A 22,335-nucleotide genomic window follows, 5' to 3' on the forward strand; every position below is an offset into this window, starting at 1 on the left:
CTTTTTTCTAAAAAAACCGAGGGAGTGGTTTGTGCGTTAGAGGTAGTCGCTTCTTGTGATGTATGTATAATCGGTCCACTTTCCGCGTTCTCCCTATTGATGACTTCGTCCCCACTTGTAGGTATTTCGCTACTGGATCCACTTGATTCTTGTCCCGGTGTTGGTGTTTTGTGGTTTTGTGGTCTTCTACCTGGTGCGGTTTTGTTTTGTGCGTAGTATTCTTGCCAGGAGTATACTATGTCCTGAAGATAATCCAACGTATCTCTTCTGAATTTTCGGACTTTGCGTTGTTCTATGTCCTTTTTGTAGTTGTCCAATGTTCTGTTCACTTCCTCTATGATGGTTGTTAATTCCTCTTTGTTTTTAAATTTCGACAGTTGTTCTGTCAGGTCTTCGATTTCTCTGTCGAGTTTGCTGACAGATTTTGCTAATTCCTCGATTGTCAATAATATAAGATCCAAAGAGCATTTATTTAAGATCTGCTCCCATTTCTTCACAAAGTCTGGGTTGTCCTTGCACAGTGTGGGTCTTAAATATACCCTTAGTCCTCTTGGGATTCTTTGTGCTCGGTAGTATTGTGCTAATGTAGTAGCGTGTAGTTTTTGCGATATCTCCCCTCTGATGACCCTCTCCAATTGTGTAATAAGTTTCTCTGGACTAGTCGTTGTTGGTGTGGTTGTTTCAATTTCCTTCAAAAGCCCTAAAATTCGTGTGGCTTCCTCTTCATTAAATGCCAAAGTTGTGGCGTGTTTTTCTGTAATTGCATTGATCTTTGAAAAAGACATCCCTTAGGGAGGCGGAGGTGATTGTTAGTATTTCTATTGGGTGCTGCTATGGCTGTTGTGTCACTCCCTAAGTATTTTTAGGGGGGGGGGGCAGAGAGCAAGAATCCAATATTTATGTTGCCTAGCGCACACCTAGGTTTAAGGTTTTTTTACAAAATTTGTTGAAAATTTACGGGGTGCCGGGGAGAATAACAACCTTGACACTGGGTTGTTTTAACCTATGTAAATCCAACAGATTGTCCACAAGATTGTGGAACTCTCCCGTCCCCTGCACACCCTTTATACTGTAGAAACAGTCAATATTTCTATACAATAGTAATATTCAGTTTCTTTCAGAAAAAAGAAGAAATTAATGAGAGAAGCTAATTCATGACACTATTATAATAAAACAGAATGATGGGGACCATCGGTTTTAATTGAATTTTAAATTAATTGTTACAGATATGAATTTCAATTCATTCATCATCCAGTCTTTGTAAACATAATAACATAAATGTATTCATTTTGAGGTTACATTCAATATTATAATACAAGGGCATACAAGGTACTCATCACACTTTCTATGTAATAGGCTTTTCACATGATATATCCAAAGAAAGTAATGATGAATATTTTCTCGACGCGTTTCGGGGTGTCCCCTTCTTCAGGAATTGATAGCCCTCTTCATTGCCGTTAATCTTTGTTTCGTCTATAATGTATGATACAATGATCAGATTTTAGATTCTCACTGATAACTGTCATTTAACTCTTGGGAGAAATTTTTAATAATAATCACCTGGATGTTCAATGTGGAATATCCTAACTGGATTTATTGTCAATAGCAATATCAGCTCAATAATGGTTATACAACCTGTAGATGTGATAAAAAGACAATAGGGAAAGCTCAATTAAAAACGGGATCTTAATTCATGAAGGAAAATCTAGTCATGTAATATCTAAGAAAAAATATTACCTTTCGGTATTTCTGTAAGAAGCTACTACATCCATGGAATGGGTCGCTGTGGTATGTAGAGAGTCCTCAGGTACGGAGGTAGTGCAGTAATGGGCGATTCCTCAACTCGTGTCTGTAAAGACGCGATCTTGTATACTATATAAGATATAAGAAAACAATTGGATGGGATAATTGTGTAGAGAGTATTCTGTGAAGGCCTCTAGGCTCATGGTATGCAATTGGGGAGCTGTTTACAAAGGATTCTCTTACCTCCTTCCTGAGAAGATGGCCGGTGCTGTAGCTCGAACCGTTCTACGCGGTTTTTCACTAAAGATGGCCACTATTTACATTATGACGTCATCACGTCGAAGCGTGACGACGTCACAATGTTTAGAACGTCAACGTGTGACGGGAAAACAGACGTCATACGGGCATATTTTAGAAAACAATGTGTGATTAACCAATAGTATATAGGTGTATATCTATACCGGTGCAGGGAGTTTGAGTCAAATGAAATAAAGATGAAAAGAGTCGGAAGATCAATGTGAGGAGTGTCTCATGTAACTTCTGGGATATCTATTGTTTACCACGGACAAAAATTAATCGAATATTGGACATCCGTGTGTTTACTATTTCAAGAGAAGCATGCTCACATTCTATGGTCTGTAACTTAATACATCCTATGTCAGTAAAAAATCATCCTAAGTGAACTGAACAAATTCAAAAATGTATTTAACAGCAATTGATATTGTATCCACACTGGGTTTCTGATTGGGTCAGGGGAAACAGTATTTAGTTACAAAAATGAGGCTAAACTGTAATCTTCGTTCATCCCATTGGGAGCTAGACTGTTTAGTCTCTCTATCCAGAAGATTTCCCTCTGGTTCATACGTCTGGCATGATTGCCACCTCTTGGGGCTCTGTTCACAATTTCCAAAATCACAACCTTTAGTTGAGAAATATTATGTTTCTTTATGGAAAAATGTCTTGCTACAGGTGAGTTAACACTGTTGGTACGTATGTTACTTTTGTGTTCATTCCAGCGCTCCTTGGCTTTCCTTTGTGTCTGTCCAACATAGTAAATGCCGCATGGGCAGCTTAAACCATAAATGATTGATTTCGTGTCACAAGTGGCAAAATCCTTAAGTGGGATTTTTTGGCCATTTGATGGGTGTCTTACATAGCTTCCCTTCATTATGTTGTTACAATTGCCACAACTGAGACAAGCAAACGTACCTATTTTCCTCTTGGTGAGGGTTCTTTGATTGTCCACTCTCGGTCTTTCTGCTTTAACTAGGCTATCCCTGAAGTTCCGACCCCTCTTGTAGGCGATTATGGGTGGTTCAGGAAAAAGTCTCTTTAGTTGTGGATCCAATTTGATTATACCCCAGTTCTTCTTGATCATCCTTGTTATGTGATGACTCTGTGCTGAATATCTTAAAGCGTAGAGAAATGGGATCTCCTTAGATCTATTTCTTGATATACGGAGGTCTTTCCTCTCCAATGTGAGTGTTTTTTCTTCTGCTTTCTTGATGATAGACTCTGGATAACCTCTTTCCTTGTATCTTTGTGTCATCAATAGGTTTTCATTCCTCAGGGTGTCAGTTGTTGAGATAATTCTCTTTAGTCTAAGGAATTGACTGTAGGGTAAATTATTCTTTAAATGCGTCGGATGATGGCTCCTGAAGTGTAACGTGTTGTTAACATCGGTGGGTTTGTGATAAATATTGGTGATTATCCCATCTTCCCCAATCTCTAGTTCAACGTCCAAAAAATGTAGTTTAGGGGTTCCAATTTCCATTGTGAATTTGATTCTGTTGTGGCCTAAATTGATGTATTTCAGGAATTCCTCTAGTTCGTGATGTTGTCCTCTCCAGATGACGAAAACATCGTCAATGTATCTTTTCCAGGTGATGATTTTTTTGCTAAATTTTGTTGGTATCAAAATCCATTTCATCTCCAAATGGTACATGAATAGATTGGCATAGGCTGGGGCCATTGCTGACCCCATTGAAGTTCCTGATGCTTGTAAATAGTACTGCGTCCTGTATCTGAAATAGTTGTTAATGAGTATAATTTTGCTTAATTTCATTAGGAAGGTTTTGTTCGCTTCACATTCATTTCTTAGTAGGCACCATTCGAGTGCTTCCAAACCGTCTTGATGTGGGATACATGTATATAAACTCTGTACATCAAACGAAACCAGTAGATCATTTCTGTTAATATCTGTTAAGGTGTCTAGGTGATTGAGAAAATCTGTGGTATCTTTAAGATATGTTGTGGTTGTTTGGACTATGGGTTGTAATGCCTTGTCCACATAAACTGCTAGTGGGTTGAAGATACTATCAGTTCCCGCAACAATCGGTCTGAGGGGGGGTTTTGTCAAGTTCTTATGTATTTTTGGCAGTCCATAGAAGATTGGAGTAATAGGATGTTCATTAATCAAAAACAATTTAGTCTTGTTGGAAATCCATCCTTGGTCCTCAGCTTCCTCAAGCGTAGTTTCAATAATGCTTGATATTTCTCTGACCGGATCTTGTTCAATTTTTATGTACGTGTTCTCATCTGTTAGGAGCTCCAAAATCTTCTCCTCATAGTATGTAGTGTCCATAATAACTATGGCCCCTCCTTTGTCTGCCGGTTTTAGGGTCAGGCTTCTGTCATCCGCAAGGTTCTTGATGATTTCATTCTGCCTTCTCCTGGTGTTGTAGTTCCTTGTTTTGGTGAAATTAACCCTTTTGAGATCTTTTATCATCTGTTCTTCAAACATTCTGATGGTTATGTTATTGACTTGAGGGTCGAAATGACTCTTGGGTTTCATTTCTAAGTATTGATGTGGCTCTTGTGTAGTGTTGATTCCCATTTGTGAATCAAAAAAGACTTTGAGTCTCATTTTCCGTGCCAGTCTATGAAGATTGATTTTTTCTTCCAGCAAATTGGAATTCTGGGTTGGTATAAATGTTAAACCTAGGTTCAATGTGTCCGTTTGGTCTTTGGATAGTGGTTTTGATGAGATATTAACAACTAGTTGTTTGGTTTGTTCCGCGATCTTAGATTTCTTATTGCCTCTTCGCGTAGTCTTTTTTCTAAAAAAACCGAGGGAGTGGTTTGTGCGTTAGAGGTAGTCGCTTCTTGTGATGTATGTATAATCGGTCCACTTTCCGCGTTCTCCCTATTGATGACTTCGTCCCCACTTGTAGGTATTTCGCTACTGGATCCACTTGATTCTTGTCCCGGTGTTGGTGTTTTGTGGTTTTGTGGTCTTCTACCTGGTGCGGTTTTGTTTTGTGCGTAGTATTCTTGCCAGGAGTATACTATGTCCTGAAGATAATCCAACGTATCTCTTCTGAATTTTCGGACTTTGCGTTGTTCTATGTCCTTTTTGTAGTTGTCCAATGTTCTGTTCACTTCCTCTATGATGGTTGTTAATTCCTCTTTGTTTTTAAATTTCGACAGTTGTTCTGTCAGGTCTTCGATTTCTCTGTCGAGTTTGCTGACAGATTTTGCTAATTCCTCGATTGTCAATAATATAAGATCCAAAGAGCATTTATTTAAGATCTGCTCCCATTTCTTCACAAAGTCTGGGTTGTCCTTGCACAGTGTGGGTCTTAAATATACCCTTAGTCCTCTTGGGATTCTTTGTGCTCGGTAGTATTGTGCTAATGTAGTAGCGTGTAGTTTTTGCGATATCTCCCTTCTGATGACCCTCTCCAATTGTGTAATAAGTTTCTCTGGACTAGTCGTTGTTGGTGTGGTTGTTTCAATTTCCTTCAAAAGCCCTAAAATTCGTGTGGCTTCCTCTTCATTAAATGCCAAAGTTGTGGCGTGTTTTTCTGTAATTGCATTGATCTTTGAAAAAGACATCCCTTAGGGAGGCGGAGGTGATTGTTAGTCACATTGGAGAGGAAAGACCTCCGTATATCAAGAAATAGATCTAAGGAGATCCCATTTCTCTACGCTTTAAGATATTCAGCACAGAGTCATCACATAACAAGGATGATCAAGAAGAACTGGGGTATAATCAAATTGGATCCACAACTAAAGAGACTTTTTCCTGAACCACCCATAATCGCCTACAAGAGGGGTCGGAACTTCAGGGATAGCCTAGTTAAAGCAGAAAGACCGAGAGTGGACAATCAAAGAACCCTCACCAAGAGGAAAATAGGTACGTTTGCTTGTCTCAGTTGTGCAATTGTAACAACATAATGAAGGGAAGCTATGTAAGACACCCATCAAATGGCCAAAAAATCCCACTTAAGGATTTTGCCACTTGTGACACGAAATCAATCATTTATGGTTTAAGCTGCCCATGCGGCATTTACTATGTTGGACAGACACAAAGGAAAGCCAAGGAGCGCTGGAATGAACACAAAAGTAACATACGTACCAACAGTGTTAACTCACCTGTAGCAAGACATTTTTCCATAAAGAAACATAATATTTCTCAACTAAAGGTTGTGATTTTGGAAATTGTGAACAGAGCCCCAAGAGGTGGCAATCATGCCAGACGTATGAACCAGAGGGAAATCTTCTGGATAGAGAGACTAAACAGTCTAGCTCCCAATGGGATGAACGAAGATTACAGTTTAGCCTCATTTTTGTAACTAAATACTGTTTCCCCTGACCCAATCAGAAACCCAGTGTGGATACAATATCAATTGCTGTTAAATACATTTTTGAATTTGTTCAGTTCACTTAGGATGATTTTTTACTGACATAGGATGTATTAAGTTACAGACCATAGAATGTGAGCATGCTTCTCTTGAAATAGTAAACACACGGATGTCCAATATTCGATTAATTTTTGTCCGTGGTAAACAATAGATATCCCAGAAGTTACATGAGACACTCCTCACATTGATCTTCCGACTCTTTTCATCTTTATTTCATTTGACTCAAACTCCCTGCACCGGTATAGATATACACCTATATACTATTGGTTAATCACACATTGTTTTCTAAAATATGCCCGTATGACGTCTGTTTTCCCGTCACACGTTGACGTTCTAAACATTGTGACGTCGTCACGCTTCGACGTGATGACGTCATAATGTAAATAGTGGCCATCTTTAGTGAAAAACCGCGTAGAACGGTTCGAGCTACAGCACCGGCCATCTTCTCAGGAAGGAGGTAAGAGAATCCTTTGTAAACAGCTCCCCAATTGCATACCATGAGCCTAGAGGCCTTCACAGAATACTCTCTACACAATTATCCCATCCAATTGTTTTCTTATATCTTATATAGTATACAAGATCGCGTCTTTACAGACACGAGTTGAGGAATCGCCCATTACTGCACTACCTCCGTACCTGAGGACTCTCTACATACCACAGCGACCCATTCCATGGATGTAGTAGCTTCTTACAGAAATACCGAAAGGTAATATTTTTTCTTAGATATTACATGACTAGATTTTCCTTCATGAATTAAGATCCCGTTTTTAATTGAGCTTTCCCTATTGTCTTTTTATCACATCTACAGGTTGTATAACCATTATTGAGCTGATATTGCTATTGACAATAAATCCAGTTAGGATATTCCACATTGAACATCCAGGTGATTATTATTAAAAATTTCTCCCAAGAGTTAAATGACAGTTATCAGTGAGAATCTAAAATCTGATCATTGTATCATACATTATAGACGAAACAAAGATTAACGGCAATGAAGAGGGCTATCAATTCCTGAAGAAGGGGACACCCCGAAACGCGTCGAGAAAATATTCATCATTACTTTCTTTGGATATATCATGTGAAAAGCCTATTACATAGAAAGTGTGATGAGTACCTTGTATGCCCTTGTATTATAATATTGAATGTAACCTCAAAATGAATACATTTATGTTATTATGTTTAGAAAGACTGGATGATGAATGAATTGAAATTCATATCTGTAACAATTAATTTAAAATTCAATTAAAACCGATGGTCCCCATCATTCTGTTTTATTATAATAGTGTCATGAATTAGCTTCTCTCATTAATTTCTTCTTTTTTCTGAAAGAAACTGAATATTACTATTGTATAGAAATATTGACTGTTTCTACAGTATAAAGGGTGTGCAGGGGACGGGAGAGTTCCACAATCTTGTGGACAATCTGTTGGATTTACATAGGTTAAAACAACCCAGTGTCAAGGTTGTTATTCTCCCCGGCACCCCGTAAATTTTCAACAAATTTTGTAAAAAAACCTTAAACCTAGGTGTGCGCTAGGCAACACAAATATTGGATTCTTGCTCTCTGCCCCCCCCCCCCCCTAAAAATACTTAGGGAGTGACACAACAGCCATAGCAGCACCCAATAGAAATACTAACAATCACCTCTGCCTCCCTAAGGGATGTCTTTTTCAAAGATCAATGCAATTACAGAAAAACACGCCACAACTTTGGTATTTAATGAAGAGGAAGCCACACGAATTTTAGGGCTTTTGAAGGAAATTGAAACAACCACACCAACAACGACTAGTCCAGAGAAACTTATTACACAATTGGAGAGGGTCATCAGAAGGGAGATATCGCAAAAACTACACGCTACTACATTAGCACAATACTACCGAGCACAAAGAATCCCAAGAGGACTAAGGGTATATTTAAGACCCACACTGTGCAAGGACAACCCAGACTTTGTGAAGAAATGGGAGCAGATCTTAAATAAATGCTCTTTGGATCTTATATTATTGACAATCGAGGAATTAGCAAAATCTGTCAGCAAACTCGACAGAGAAATCGAAGACCTGACAGAACAACTGTCGAAATTTAAAAACAAAGAGGAATTAACAACCATCATAGAGGAAGTGAACAGAACATTGGACAACTACAAAAAGGACATAGAACAACGCAAAGTCCGAAAATTCAGAAGAGATACGTTGGATTATCTTCAGGACATAGTATACTCCTGGCAAGAATACTACGCACAAAACAAAACCGCACCAGGTAGAAGACCACAAAACCACAAAACACCAACACCGGGACAAGAATCAAGTGGATCCAGTAGCGAAATACCTACAAGTGGGGACGAAGTCATCAATAGGGAGAACGCGGAAAGTGGACCGATTATACATACATCACAAGAAGCGACTACCTCTAACGCACAAACCACTCCCTCGGTTTTTTTAGAAAAAAGACTACGCGAAGAGGCAATAAGAAATCTAAGATCGCGGAACAAACCAAACAACTAGTTGTTAATATCTCATCAAAACCACTATCCAAAGACCAAACGGACACATTGAACCTAGGTTTAACATTTATACCAACCCAGAATTCCAATTTGCTGGAAGAAAAAATCAATCTTCATAGACTGGCACGGAAAATGAGACTCAAAGTCTTTTTTGATTCACAAATGGGAATCAACACTACACAAGAGCCACATCAATACTTAGAAATGAAACCCAAGAGTCATTTCGACCCTCAAGTCAATAACATAACCATCAGAATGTTTGAAGAACAGATGATAAAAGATCTCAAAAGGGTTAATTTCACCAAAACAAGGAACTACAACACCAGGAGAAGGCAGAATGAAATCATCAAGAACCTTGCGGATGACAGAAGCCTGACCCTAAAACCGGCAGACAAAGGAGGGGCCATAGTTATTATGGACACTACATACTATGAGGAGAAGATTTTGGAGCTCCTAACAGATGAGAACACGTACATAAAAATTGAACAAGATCCGGTCAAAGAAATATCAAGCATTATTGAAACTACGCTTGAGGAAGCTGAGGACCAAGGATGGATTTCCAACAAGACTAAATTGTTTTTGATTAATGAACATCCTATTACTCCAATCTTCTATGGACTGCCAAAAATACATAAGAACTTGACAAAACCCCCCCTCAGACCGATTGTTGCGGGAACTGATAGTATCTTCAACCCACTAGCAGTTTATGTGGACAAGGCATTACAACCCATAGTCCAAACAACCACAACATATCTTAAAGATACCACAGATTTTCTCAATCACCTAGACACCTTAACAGATATTAACAGAAATGATCTACTGGTTTCGTTTGATGTACAGAGTTTATATACATGTATCCCACATCAAGACGGTTTGGAAGCACTCGAATGGTGCCTACTAAGAAATGAATGTGAAGCGAACAAAACCTTCCTAATGAAATTAAGCAAAATTATACTCATTAACAACTATTTCAGATACAGGACGCAGTACTATTTACAAGCATCAGGAACTTCAATGGGGTCAGCAATGGCCCCAGCCTATGCCAATCTATTCATGTACCATTTGGAGATGAAATGGATTTTGATACCAACAAAATTTAGCAAAAAAATCATCACCTGGAAAAGATACATTGACGATGTTTTCGTCATCTGGAGAGGACAACATCACGAACTAGAGGAATTCCTGAAATACATCAATTTAGGCCACGACAGAATCAAATTCACAATGGAAATTGGAACCCCTAAACTACATTTTTTGGACGTTGAACTAGAGATTGGGGAAGATGGGATAATCACCAATATTTATCACAAACCCACCGATGTTAACAACACGTTACACTTCAGGAGCCATCATCCGACGCATTTAAAGAATAATTTACCCTACAGTCAATTCCTTAGACTAAAGAGAATTATCTCAACAACTGACACCCTGAGGAATGAAAACCTATTGATGACACAAAGATACAAGGAAAGAGGTTATCCAGAGTCTATCATCAAGAAAGCAGAAGAAAAAACACTCACATTGGAGAGGAAAGACCTCCGTATATCAAGAAATAGATCTAAGGAGATCCCATTTCTCTACGCTTTAAGATATTCAGCACAGAGTCATCACATAACAAGGATGATCAAGAAGAACTGGGGTATAATCAAATTGGATCCACAACTAAAGAGACTTTTTCCTGAACCACCCATAATCGCCTACAAGAGGGGTCGGAACTTCAGGGATAGCCTAGTTAAAGCAGAAAGACCGAGAGTGGACAATCAAAGAACCCTCACCAAGAGGAAAATAGGTACGTTTGCTTGTCTCAGTTGTGGCAATTGTAACAACATAATGAAGGGAAGCTATGTAAGACACCCATCAAATGGCCAAAAAATCCCACTTAAGGATTTTGCCACTTGTGACACGAAATCAATCATTTATGGTTTAAGCTGCCCATGCGGCATTTACTATGTTGGACAGACACAAAGGAAAGCCAAGGAGCGCTGGAATGAACACAAAAGTAACATACGTACCAACAGTGTTAACTCACCTGTAGCAAGACATTTTTCCATAAAGAAACATAATATTTCTCAACTAAAGGTTGTGATTTTGGAAATTGTGAACAGAGCCCCAAGAGGTGGCAATCATGCCAGACGTATGAACCAGAGGGAAATCTTCTGGATAGAGAGACTAAACAGTCTAGCTCCCAATGGGATGAACGAAGATTACAGTTTAGCCTCATTTTTGTAACTAAATACTGTTTCCCCTGACCCAATCAGAAACCCAGTGTGGATACAATATCAATTGCTGTTAAATACATTTTTGAATTTGTTCAGTTCACTTAGGATGATTTTTTACTGACATAGGATGTATTAAGTTACAGACCATAGAATGTGAGCATGCTTCTCTTGAAATAGTAAACACACGGATGTCCAATATTCGATTAATTTTTGTCCGTGGTAAACAATAGATATCCCAGAAGTTACATGAGACACTCCTCATATTGATCTTCCGACTCTTTTCATCTTTATTTCATTTGACTCAAACTCCCTGCACCGGTATAGATATACACCTATATACTATTGGTTAATCACACATTGTTTTCTAAAATATGCCCGTATGACGTCTGTTTTCCCGTCACACGTTGACGTTCTAAACATTGTGACGTCGTCACGCTTCGACGTGATGACGTCATAATGTAAATAGTGGCCATCTTTAGTGAAAAACCGCGTAGAACGGTTCGAGCTACAGCACCGGCCATCTTCTCAGGAAGGAGGTAAGAGAATCCTTTGTAAACAGCTCCCCAATTGCATACCATGAGCCTAGAGGCCTTCACAGAATACTCTCTACACAATTATCCCATCCAATTGTTTTCTTATATCTTATATAGTATACAAGATCGCGTCTTTACAGACACGAGTTGAGGAATCGCCCATTACTGCACTACCTCCGTACCTGAGGACTCTCTACATACCACAGCGACCCATTCCATGGATGTAGTAGCTTCTTACAGAAATACCGAAAGGTAATATTTTTTCTTAGATATTACATGACTAGATTTTCCTTCATGAATTAAGATCCCGTTTTTAATTGAGCTTTCCCTATTGTCTTTTTATCACATCTACAGGTTGTATAACCATTATTGAGCTGATATTGCTATTGACAATAAATCCAGTTAGGATATTCCACATTGAACATCCAGGTGATTATTATTAAAAATTTCTCCCAAGAGTTAAATGACAGTTATCAGTGAGAATCTAAAATCTGATCATTGTATCATACATTATAGACGAAACAAAGATTAACGGCAATGAAGAGGGCTATCAATTCCTGAAGAAGGGGACACCCCGAAACGCGTCGAGAAAATATTCATCATTACTTTCTTTGGATATATCATGTGAAAAGCCTATTACATAGAAAGTGTGATGAGTACCTTGTATGCCCTTGTATTATAATATTGAATGTAACCTCAAAATGAATACATTTATGTTATTATGTTTACAAAGACTGGATGATGAATGAATTGAAATTCATATCTGTAACAATTAATTTAAAATTCAATTAAAACCGATGGTCCCCATCATTCTGTTTTATTATAATAGTGTCATGAATTAGCTTCTCTCATTAATTTCTTCTTTTTTCTGAAAGAAACTGAATATTACTATTGTATAGAAATATTGACTGTTTCTACAGTATAAAGGGTGTGCAGGGGACGGGAGAGTTCCACAATCTTGTGGACAATCTGTTGGATTTACATAGGTTAAAACAACCCAGTGTCAAGGTTGTTATTCTCCCCGGCACCCCGTAAATTTTCAACAAATTTTGTAAAAAAACCTTAAACCTAGGTGTGCGCTAGGCAACACAAATATCGGTTATTGAATCCCTCCCATTCCCTGCCCTTAGCCATGCTAATCCTGCCCATCTTGGAACTCTTTGAGCTCTTTCATGGAGGCAGCCATCTTGGATGACTGTCTCTAAGGAAGCTCTCTGGAAACAAGCAGAAACTAGCGGCCATCTTAGAATTCAAAATATACCATGCATCTTAGTGTGGAAAATATGTACTCAGAATATGTTTTTCCTTTCTGTTGCTGAATGCAATTTAAGTCCATGCCTTCACATTGATCCGTGTTCCTCTTTAAAGGGATAGTTATCTCAAAAATGTTATGCTTTAAAAATGTTGCCAATAATAAAAAGATATATTGGCATTGTTTTTTTTAAAAGTTCCTGTGGAAAATAATTTTTCAAATGTCCATTCACCTGTTGATTGAAAGCAGAGAACCTATTTAAGTGGAAAGAGGGAAGAGGGGAGAGCTGATCTCATCAGGCCCATGTGACGCTTACTGCACAGATCTATTCACGTGCTGTGTTTATTCACTGATGTTTGACAGCAAGGTCACTGAGGAGGAACCAACCAATACATGGAGTAAGCAGATACACGTACACAACAAGCTTCAATCACACTGTACTGAGGCATGGCGCCTTCACAGAGATCCAGCTGAAACATAAAGCTGTGCGCTGCACCACCATTTGCCTGTTTCCCCACTCAAAGTTTCACTATAAAGCCATTTTGGCAACTAGATGTCATGCAGAATTTGCCAGGAACACCACAGTACTCACGTCGGAGCACTGAGATCCTCTCAGCCGTGAGCACTGTTTTCTTTGGGTTCGCAGAATTTTGCTTGCATTCAGGATTTCTAGCTCTCGCTGCCGGCAATGTGGTGCCTGCCAGCAGCGGAGAGCTAGTCTGTGCGAGCAAAATCCAGCAAACACACAGAGGACAGTGCTCACAGATTTTGAGCACTGTCCTCTGTGTGTTTGCAGGATTTTGCTCGCCCTTTGAATTTCTAGCTCCTCGCTGCCAGCAACGCAGCGTATGCCGGCTGCAGGGAGCAGGGAGCTAGAAATCCGAAGTGCGAGCAAAATCCCGCAAACACACACAGTGCTCAAAATCCGTGAGCTTAGAAAGCTGCTGCTTCCAAGTGCTTCAAAATCAACATTTCATTGGTCATTTTAAAAATGATTTGCCATAGGATTTGTTTTTTAAAACAATACCAATATTTTATTTTATTAAATTTTTAAAGCATAACATTTTTGAGTGAACTACCCCTTTACGTAACTGCATTTGAACAAGGAATGACACTGGATCTATATGTTGGGCACGTTGTTCTTTCGTTTTTAATCTGTTTTAGATGAACATTTCTCCAGCACTAAGGTTGTTATTTCACACTTCATATAGACTAAAATCAATGCATATTTCATAGTCCTTGAGCTGTGAAGTCCTGTGAGAGGTACAGTACACTGAGAAGTGAGGCCTCTTCCCGCATTGGGCGCTCTGCGAGAATAGAGTGTAAATAAGCAACAGGGCAAGAACTTGAGCAGTGGATACTTTTTGATCTCACTGCATCCATGTGATTGCATCCATGTGATTGCATCCAAGAAGAGGGCATGTGAGCGGCGCACTTTGTGCCTTCTTCATGACACTCTCCGGGCTCGGCTGATGCAGCTCGTCAGAAACATTCTGTACCCAGATGGGCTTCAATCCTCCTGTAAAACAGCCGAGTTTCGCAGCCTGTGCCCGTGTGCAGGAAAGGAGTTTACGTTGAATACATTAGAATTTTCAGAGGTTTCAAGCTCGCTCAGGTATGTGAGAAGTGCAGATAGGTTTGTCTGATTATGGGTCAAAAGAGCGAATTTCAAAGTCATTCCTACTTCTAAACAGTACTTTGTAGACTTCTTGGTTTATAATATTTATGTTTGAAGCATTCCACCTTTCGCCCTGTGCCTGCGTCATTAACTTTGGGACCTAGATTTTCTTTGAAATGTCCGATAATAATTTAGCTTCTCACACACCCCTCCCCATCCAACATTTTCCGTCAAGGGTGGCCAACTTTACAAAATGGTTTTGCAGGTCACTTTAGACGTAGTAGCACAGTGCAAGCGGTTCTACACAGTGTCATTCAAAGCCAATCTACTCTACACCATTAACATTTTAGTAACATTAGTGACATATGGCATTTTAGCACATACGGAGCACATGCAAATAACAAAACTGTAGAGCCATTTTCTATGCAGGACCTGAACTGTTAGAGATCTGTTCAGGCCACATGCACACCTCCTAATTTGCCTATGTATTCACACCAACAGAAGCGCACAACAACAGAAGTGACTTCACAGAAAAGGGCACTGCAAGGAGCATCATCCATTTTTTATAGTTACTGATAGAGCTGGGTGAGCCCAGTGTGGCTTGGCTGGCCTGGGCCTAAACTGGGGCTCTGGCCTGACCATTCTCTCGGGCCAGTGCCTGCCCAATGTTCGGGCTGATCAAGAGCTTCACATGCTGCCATAACATGGAAAATCGTAAAATAAAATGCTGAAGGTGTGCTGGTAGCACGTTCAGGTGCCTGGCACCTGACTTCCTGTCCATGCTGCCAGACTTCCTGTCCCACCCCAGCCACTGTATTGGCTGGAATGGGCCAGAGCACTTCCTGAACAATGGGGTAGAGGCTGGCGGGAGTACTTAAAGGTAATTCAAGCACCTGCCTTACCTCTACAGCATTTGTGCCCCTTACCCATACTCCCCCAGCCTTCTCCTCACTATTAGAAAAAATACTCACGCTGTCCACACCTGCCCCACGTGCCACCATCTTCTTTTTCCCTGCTCCTCCTGCTATCCCCAAAACTGTCCATCTCCCCAGCACCATCCCCTTGTTCTCTTTCCCACCCCCTCTCCCCATAAGAAAAGACTAATGCTGCCCCTGCTACACCTCCCCCTGCGTGCCGCAAACCCCTTTGGCCTCCACCCCTGGCCCAGCCACTATGCGACTCTGGCTCTGCCCGCATTGCGCTTCTAGAGCCAGACCCAAAGGCTTACTCCTGGCTCGGCCCTACCCAGTGTTCCCTGCCTCTGCCAGCTCTACCTAGTGGCAACATGAGAAGGGACATTACAAGAAGTTGCAATGAGTAAGTGGAAAAACAAATATCTTTGGTGTGAAATACATATATGGTCACTGCTATGTACTTAATATTTAGACAATGAACTTAAATAAGGAACTTTGAACACTTACTTGCAGACTCTTACTTGCTTTCTGTCTACTGCATACCACAACATTATTCAAAAACCTGGCACTGCCATAGTGATATTAACTGAACACCGATAAAAGCAGGTGAAAAGCCCAAACTGTTGGCTTTGTCAATGCTTGTTTTTGAAGTTTCGATTTGTATTGTTTGTACCTTAGAAGGTGTACAATGTCATGCATTATTTTTCCTGTCACATTACATCAAACTGATATAGTTCTATATCTTGGCATACAATTTGACATTGGTGTAATTTTGTTCACCATGTGATTTATGATTACCATGTTCCCATTGTCTCAGTGGCAGACTGCATGCGGCACAGCTGCAATGAGCTGGGCAAATGTGTGACTACTGTGCATCCACGCATGATGTGCTACAGGGGCATTCTCCCCTGTACTCTGTTGCCAACCTGGCATCGGAGATATGAGAATATGTGTCCCATTTAGAACGATCTATAAATCCGATGAGTTTGTTGCTGTGAAATTTCTTCTGTGAACAGAGGCACTCCATTTTTCAACAAATCTTTCTTAGGGGGAAGCCCCATAAACCCCCAGGTGGGTTTGGCACTTGCTTGCTTGCATTTGGTACGGGTACTCGTGTCTCAGCGGTTGGAAATGTAATTGGCTGCCAATGAGATTACCTCCTCTCTGTATTCATTCATTCATAACAGTATAATGAAAGCTCTGATTACAAGCCTGCCCTTAATGGTGATAAAAGTGTGCGCAGTTGTCAGAAGCTAAGATGTATCTCATTCTACACATAAATGCGCAAGAACTTGTTTTTTACTTAACTCATGTATCTGAGGCGTCTTATATGCTTCGATGTGTTCCTATTAATGTTCACGTAAAAATGTATTATTAAAGTCAAACTGGAAATTATAAATAGTGCCACCCGCTCAAATCTGAAGCAGTGATTTTCTTTTTTTCCAGGTGTCCCTCAGATGAATCCCCTGAGGCCTGTGGTCACTGGTGATCAGGCAAAACTGGGTGTGTTCACCCGGACCACCTCTTCGGGCTCTTTTGTTGTGTCCGGATTTGCATCTATGCCTGACCTATTTCCTCCATGTAGAGTTACTGACCTCCGGGCGCGAATAGCAGACAATAAAGTACATTTATCATGGACGGCGCCTGGAGGTGACTACGATGTCGGCCAAGGTGTGTTTGATGTGTCTTTTTTTAACTTAATGAGAAGTCTGCTTCTACTAATAATAGAGCACTGCATAACACACACTCCTGCAGCATCCATAATAAGATTGCGGGAGGAGGCGGAGGGAGCCCGTTGGGGAGTACTCGCTCGGCCCAAGTCCTTGCTATGTCGGTGGGTGCTGGTGGCAATCTCACGGACCACCTGACCACATTTCGCAAGGGGCCCCCTCACTGTATTATAGATAATTTCAACGATTGGGTGTGATCCTCAGGCAATGTAAGCACTACATTAAAAATTCTATGGGCCTCATTACGAGTGCGGGGGTAAGGGGTTAACGGCACCGATAAGGATGCCGGTGCTGTTAACCCCTTACCGCCGTATTCCGAGGTCCCTTAGCGGGTCCCACTAAGGCCGGCTATTTGCAGGCCCGTTATTAGCTCCTTACCTATTCCCATTGAGCCCTATGGGGGCTTGAATGGGAATGGGGAATGGTTTTCAGGATGGGGACTTACCAGGTCCTCTAAGGTTGGGATGATCCAGTAAATCCCCATTCTGAGAACCCGGACACGAGTTTGGAGGCAGCCATGGCGCAAATAGTGCCATGGTTGCCTCAAAACTCGTAATGACCTCCATGTCTCTAGAATCAAGAAGGATTTCAGATTGGTTCAGAAGAGACCAACTCTGTCTTTGCCCCACACAAGATCCCATCTTAAATGGGAATCTCACACTTCCCCTATAATCCAGTGTGTGTCTGATTGTGTGCCACAAACAATGCTCTCACTAGAGTGGAAAGAGCATTTTTTCAGAATGAAAGATTCTTGGATGTGAGCGGAGGTAGTCCGTAGCTGTACCAACTTGAACATGTTTCAGATGTTTCAAACGTGGCCCTTTGTAAGAAACATGCTGTCAAGGCAGATTTCCATTTTCCGGAGTTCCATTTTATGAGACCCATACTCTTTTTGCATTTTCCCCTTTATTTTCTGGGGTTTCTGATATATTGTGTCGTCAGATGGTCTGCTGAGTTCCCCTACCACTACATTCCTTTTCACTCCATAACAGTATTTGGTTCTAGTTCACCCATAAGTCTGCACAGCCAAGGGATGCTACTTAAGCACCTGCTTTGGGTGCCATATTGCTTTTAGGGGGTAGACTGGTGGCAGCTAATATTTAGTCTTGTCTTCTTTTTCGGCTGCAAGACAGCTTACTGCATTAGTAACTCAATGTACGATTACGGTAGTGGGGAATGAATGGGTTTTTAAGTCTTACTCTCCACTATTTGGTTTTTCGGGTCTTCTTAGTTCAGGTAAAGTAAGAAGAAGGCATTAAATGGCTGTTGTGCACACGTGGGTTCCTTATGAGTCTAGCATGGCACCGCTGCTGGTGGTTCAAAATGGACAGCAGGCCACTACACTTCCTGTGGGGGTGGGCCTGGGTACTTGGCGGTTTTTGGGGCCATCCTGATTGGCTGGCCACCAACGTCTTGTTTTTAAATCCCCTAATGGGATTGGTATGCTGGCAGAGGTCTGCCCCTGTGAGTGAAGGTGCATCTAGGGGAATCCCGGTTCCTGCACTCAGGTCTGCCAGATTTTCATAAGGTGAGCAGGTTTGTTTACCCGATAGTGGATTTTGTCACCATAAACCATTTATGACGAGTTTGAGACCCAGTCTGGCTGTAGTGGTGAGACTGGTGTCCCTTGCCTGTGCTCTGGTTTGCATTTTGAAGTGCTAGGCATACTCTCAGACTCTTTCTTAACCTGCTGATTGTCTACTTCATCTGCTTGGATGAGGCCTGCTATGTTGGGATTATTTTCCGTGCAATTTTACTACTGTCTGCCACCTTTTACCATCAGGGTCCCCCACCTTGGTTCTGGGAGCTGCTGCCTATTCACTATTGGGACCCCAACTGTCACTATTGGGACCCCAACACACCATAGGATCTGCTTCTCGGGGCCGTCCCCAGTGGCCAACGTCCTTTTCCAGCTGCAGGGGCCATTTATACTGGTGTGACATCCAGGCCTGCTGAGCTGCCAGGGAGTGCCATGTGCAGCTTTCGTGCTCTTCTTGCAGCCTTCTCCGTCGCAATTATCACTGCTGGATATTGTGACCCACTCCTGTGAAATATGATTGTTCTTCTTTTGGGCCATTGGGGTCGCCCCTAGCTCTTGGTTAAAGTCCATGGGTGACCGGATCCTTCATGGGTAGGTAGGTTATTGAGTAAACCCCTGGGAGCATGGTAGCTCCCAGGATGTTGTCATGGGTCACGTGGCAGTAGCCACATGACCAACATAATAAAAGTAACGGTGGCAAGACTCACGAGCCGGAAGCGGCCCATCAGGCTCCAGCGTCCGTCGTTCCTTTGCGCACCATGCTGGTGCTGTGCTGCATGCGCTGGGCCCAAGGATGGGGCCCAGCTCGAGGACGGTGCCCCTGCCAGGCAACGCCGTCCGGACGGTGCCCCTGCCGGGCAACACCATCCCTGCGTGTCTCCCCTGCAATGTGAGTCTGGCCAGGGTGGCGACCCCGGCCTGGGTGCCCTCAGGGCCGGGGCCGCTGCGTGCCGGGTGCCCCCGGCCACGTGTGGCGCTCCAGTGATCCGGAGCAGGTGAGGTGACCCCACCCATGAGTCCGCGGCATGAGTGCCGCACCTGTGTGTCCCGTCGGGTGCCCCCCGACATGAGTATGGGGGCCACCCAGTGACCCGGAGCAGCCCCCCCAACAATGGCGACGAGGATACGGGCCCCGCGTGCCTCAAGGAAGAACAACGGAGAGGAGTAGGGGCCTTGCATGCCCCAAAGGATGGTGTGGCGCTGCCTCCCCCGCCCTTGCGGGAAGAAAGAGGCGGATGCCGCATGGGGAGCGGGCAGTGGAGTCGGCTGGAGAAAGGTGGCCGCCGAACAGCTGAGGCGGCCCCGAGCGGCGTCGGCCGCTGCACTGGAGGTGTGCTGGGGCTGTCAAACAGCTGAGGCGGCCCCGAGGAGATTGGCCCGCGGCGTCGGCCGCAAGAAGGGGAGCAACTGCCCCTCCCCCACCCGCAATCCACGGAAACAAAGAGCGGCCAACCTCACTGCATGAAAAACAACGATGCGGGCCCAACTCCAACTGGGCCCGCAAAGGCAACAAGGAGCCGCTCCCCCACCCGTGTGGAGGAGAAGTGAACTGCGGCGTCTCGGCCGCACTGTGAGGGCGGTGCCGCGGCGTGGCCGCATTAATAAAGGAAAGCAGCATTGGCCTCGGGTGCTGCAGTGTCCCCGGGCGCTGCAGTGTCCCCGCCTGGGGAGAAGAACTGCGCTGCCCCGGCCCGTACCACACTGAACGGGCACTGCCCCACCCCCATTGCGAGGAGGATGTTTAGCGTCGTGGCTTGCGAGGGGGAGGAGGGGTGCAGTTTCCCCCAAAGATGTGGAAGCCGCAGTGACAAGGTGAGCTGCCCCTCCCCCACCCGTGGCCCGCAAAGGTGAAGAGCGGCGGCTAGTCCCGCATCAAAAAAAAAAAAATGAACATGCGTGTGTGCGCTTGGTGCCGGCAAGGAGGTCTGCAGAGCTCCACGTGGGAGCTAACAGAAATGTTGAGTGGAGTTGCCCCTCCCCAACCGCGAGCTGCGCAGCTGAGGCGCCCCCTCCAAGAATGGCGGGCCCAACTTCAACTGGGCCTGCGGAAGAAAAAAAAGGGGAACGAGGATGCAGGCAACAGTAACAAATGGAGGGGGTGTTGCCCAACAGGATTGGTGCCGCTGCCCCCCCTGTGTGAAGGGAGATCTGCGGCGTCTTTCTCCATAAGGTGCTGAGCGGCCCTGTAGCTGCAGCAAGGTGAGGCGGGCCCGACTTCCACCGGGGCCCGCGATGGGAAGATGGATGCGAGCTGCCCGCCCAGTCCCCCGCAGGAGGAGGATGGGTTGGCGGCTGCCCACAACAGGAGGTGTGCTCCCCTCAAAGAAGGGGTGCGGCGTCCACTGAGGTGGAGGGCCGGGCTGCACCCCGACGGGCACTGGAAGGAACGAAACGAGGCGGGCCCAATACCAACTAGGCCCGCGAGGACAAGGAAGGGCCTGCTCCAAAGAGCGGGCAGAGGAGGTGCCCGGCGGCCCCTCCCCCAACTTCAACAAAGAGGTGAGATGCCTGCCCCTCCGTTGCAGTTCGGCCAACATCAAGTGTGGAGGGAGGCATACAAATGAACATGTGGGAGGGCAAGAAGGGAGCCCCACGAAGGAGATGGACTGACGGGAAGGGTCTCCATGCTCAATGGGTGGAGAGGGCTGCATTCATCGGCCAGCCACAGGGTAGCAGCTCCCCAAGGGAGTGCTTGTGTGCCCTCAAGTAAGAACAGCTGAGGGTGGCACATGACACCTGCCCTGGGGGAAAGTGGAAGGAGCGGGTTCTGCCACCCTGTCACAATTTCCTATGGACCTGGCCAATGTGGCCCCTGGGCCTTCCCAGGTGCGGCTTTGCCGGCCTTTTTTGTGTTGGTGGGACACAGACTGTTGTCTGGCGGATCCACAGATGCGGAGGAGCGAATCATCATTGACATCCCCATGAAGAATGAAGGGCCTGCGGAGGTGGACTAGCTCGAAATGGCCCAGTGAGGGGGGGGGGCAATGTGATGGTGTGCACACGTCACGCTCGGAATGCGTCGGGTAGAGTGCCAGAACCTCGTTGAGTTATTTTGTCATAGTAAGACCACTCACCCAGGTTAATAAAGGGTTTATCAGTAGAGTGGTCATAGGAGCAATAGCACGTAGTTAGTGGCATATGTTTTGTTTTGTTGTTTATTAAAAAATGGAAAGGTGTTGCAAAGTAAACCCCTGGGAGCATGGTAGCTCCCGGGATGTTGTCATGGGTCACGTGGCAGTAGCCACATGACCAACATAATAAAAGTAACAGGCCGCTTCCGGCTCGTCAATCTTGCCACCATCAGGCTCCAGCGTCGTTCCTTTGCGCACCATGCAAGGACGGGGCCCAGCTGGAGGACGGTGCCCTTGCCGGGCAATGCCGTCCCTGTGTGTCTCCCCTGTCATGTGAGTCTGGCCAGGGTGGCAACCCCGGCCTGGGTGCCCCCATGGCCGGGGCTGCTGTGCGCCAGGTGCCCCTGGCCACGTGTGGCGCTCCGGTGATCCGGAGCGGGTGAGGTGACCCCCCACCCATGAGTCTGCACCATGAGTGCCACACCTGTGTGTCCAGTCGGGTGCCCACCGACATGAGTATGGGGGCCGCCAGTGACCCGGAGCAGCCCCCCCAACATGCATGGTCTGTG

The 22,335-nt window shown here is 43.9% G+C and overlaps 1 protein-coding gene across 1 annotated transcript in view; it reads left to right on the forward strand.

The window, feature by feature from the left end:
• Window positions 1-22,335, forward strand: part of LOC138541074 (calcium-activated chloride channel regulator 1-like) — a 275,621-nt gene that overhangs the window by 248,439 nt on the left and 4,847 nt on the right. Inside the window, exon 13 of the mRNA XM_069641727.1 lies at window positions 16,872-17,096. Coding sequence (XP_069497828.1) covers window positions 16,872-17,096 — 225 coding nt within the window. The remainder of the gene's footprint in view (window positions 1-16,871; window positions 17,097-22,335) is intronic.

This window comes from Ambystoma mexicanum, chromosome 1q (assembly GCF_040938575.1).
Source record: "Ambystoma mexicanum isolate Mex_15411 chromosome 1q, UKY_AmexF1_1, whole genome shotgun sequence".
In the NCBI taxonomy this organism is placed as follows: Eukaryota; Metazoa; Chordata; class Amphibia; order Caudata; family Ambystomatidae; genus Ambystoma; species Ambystoma mexicanum.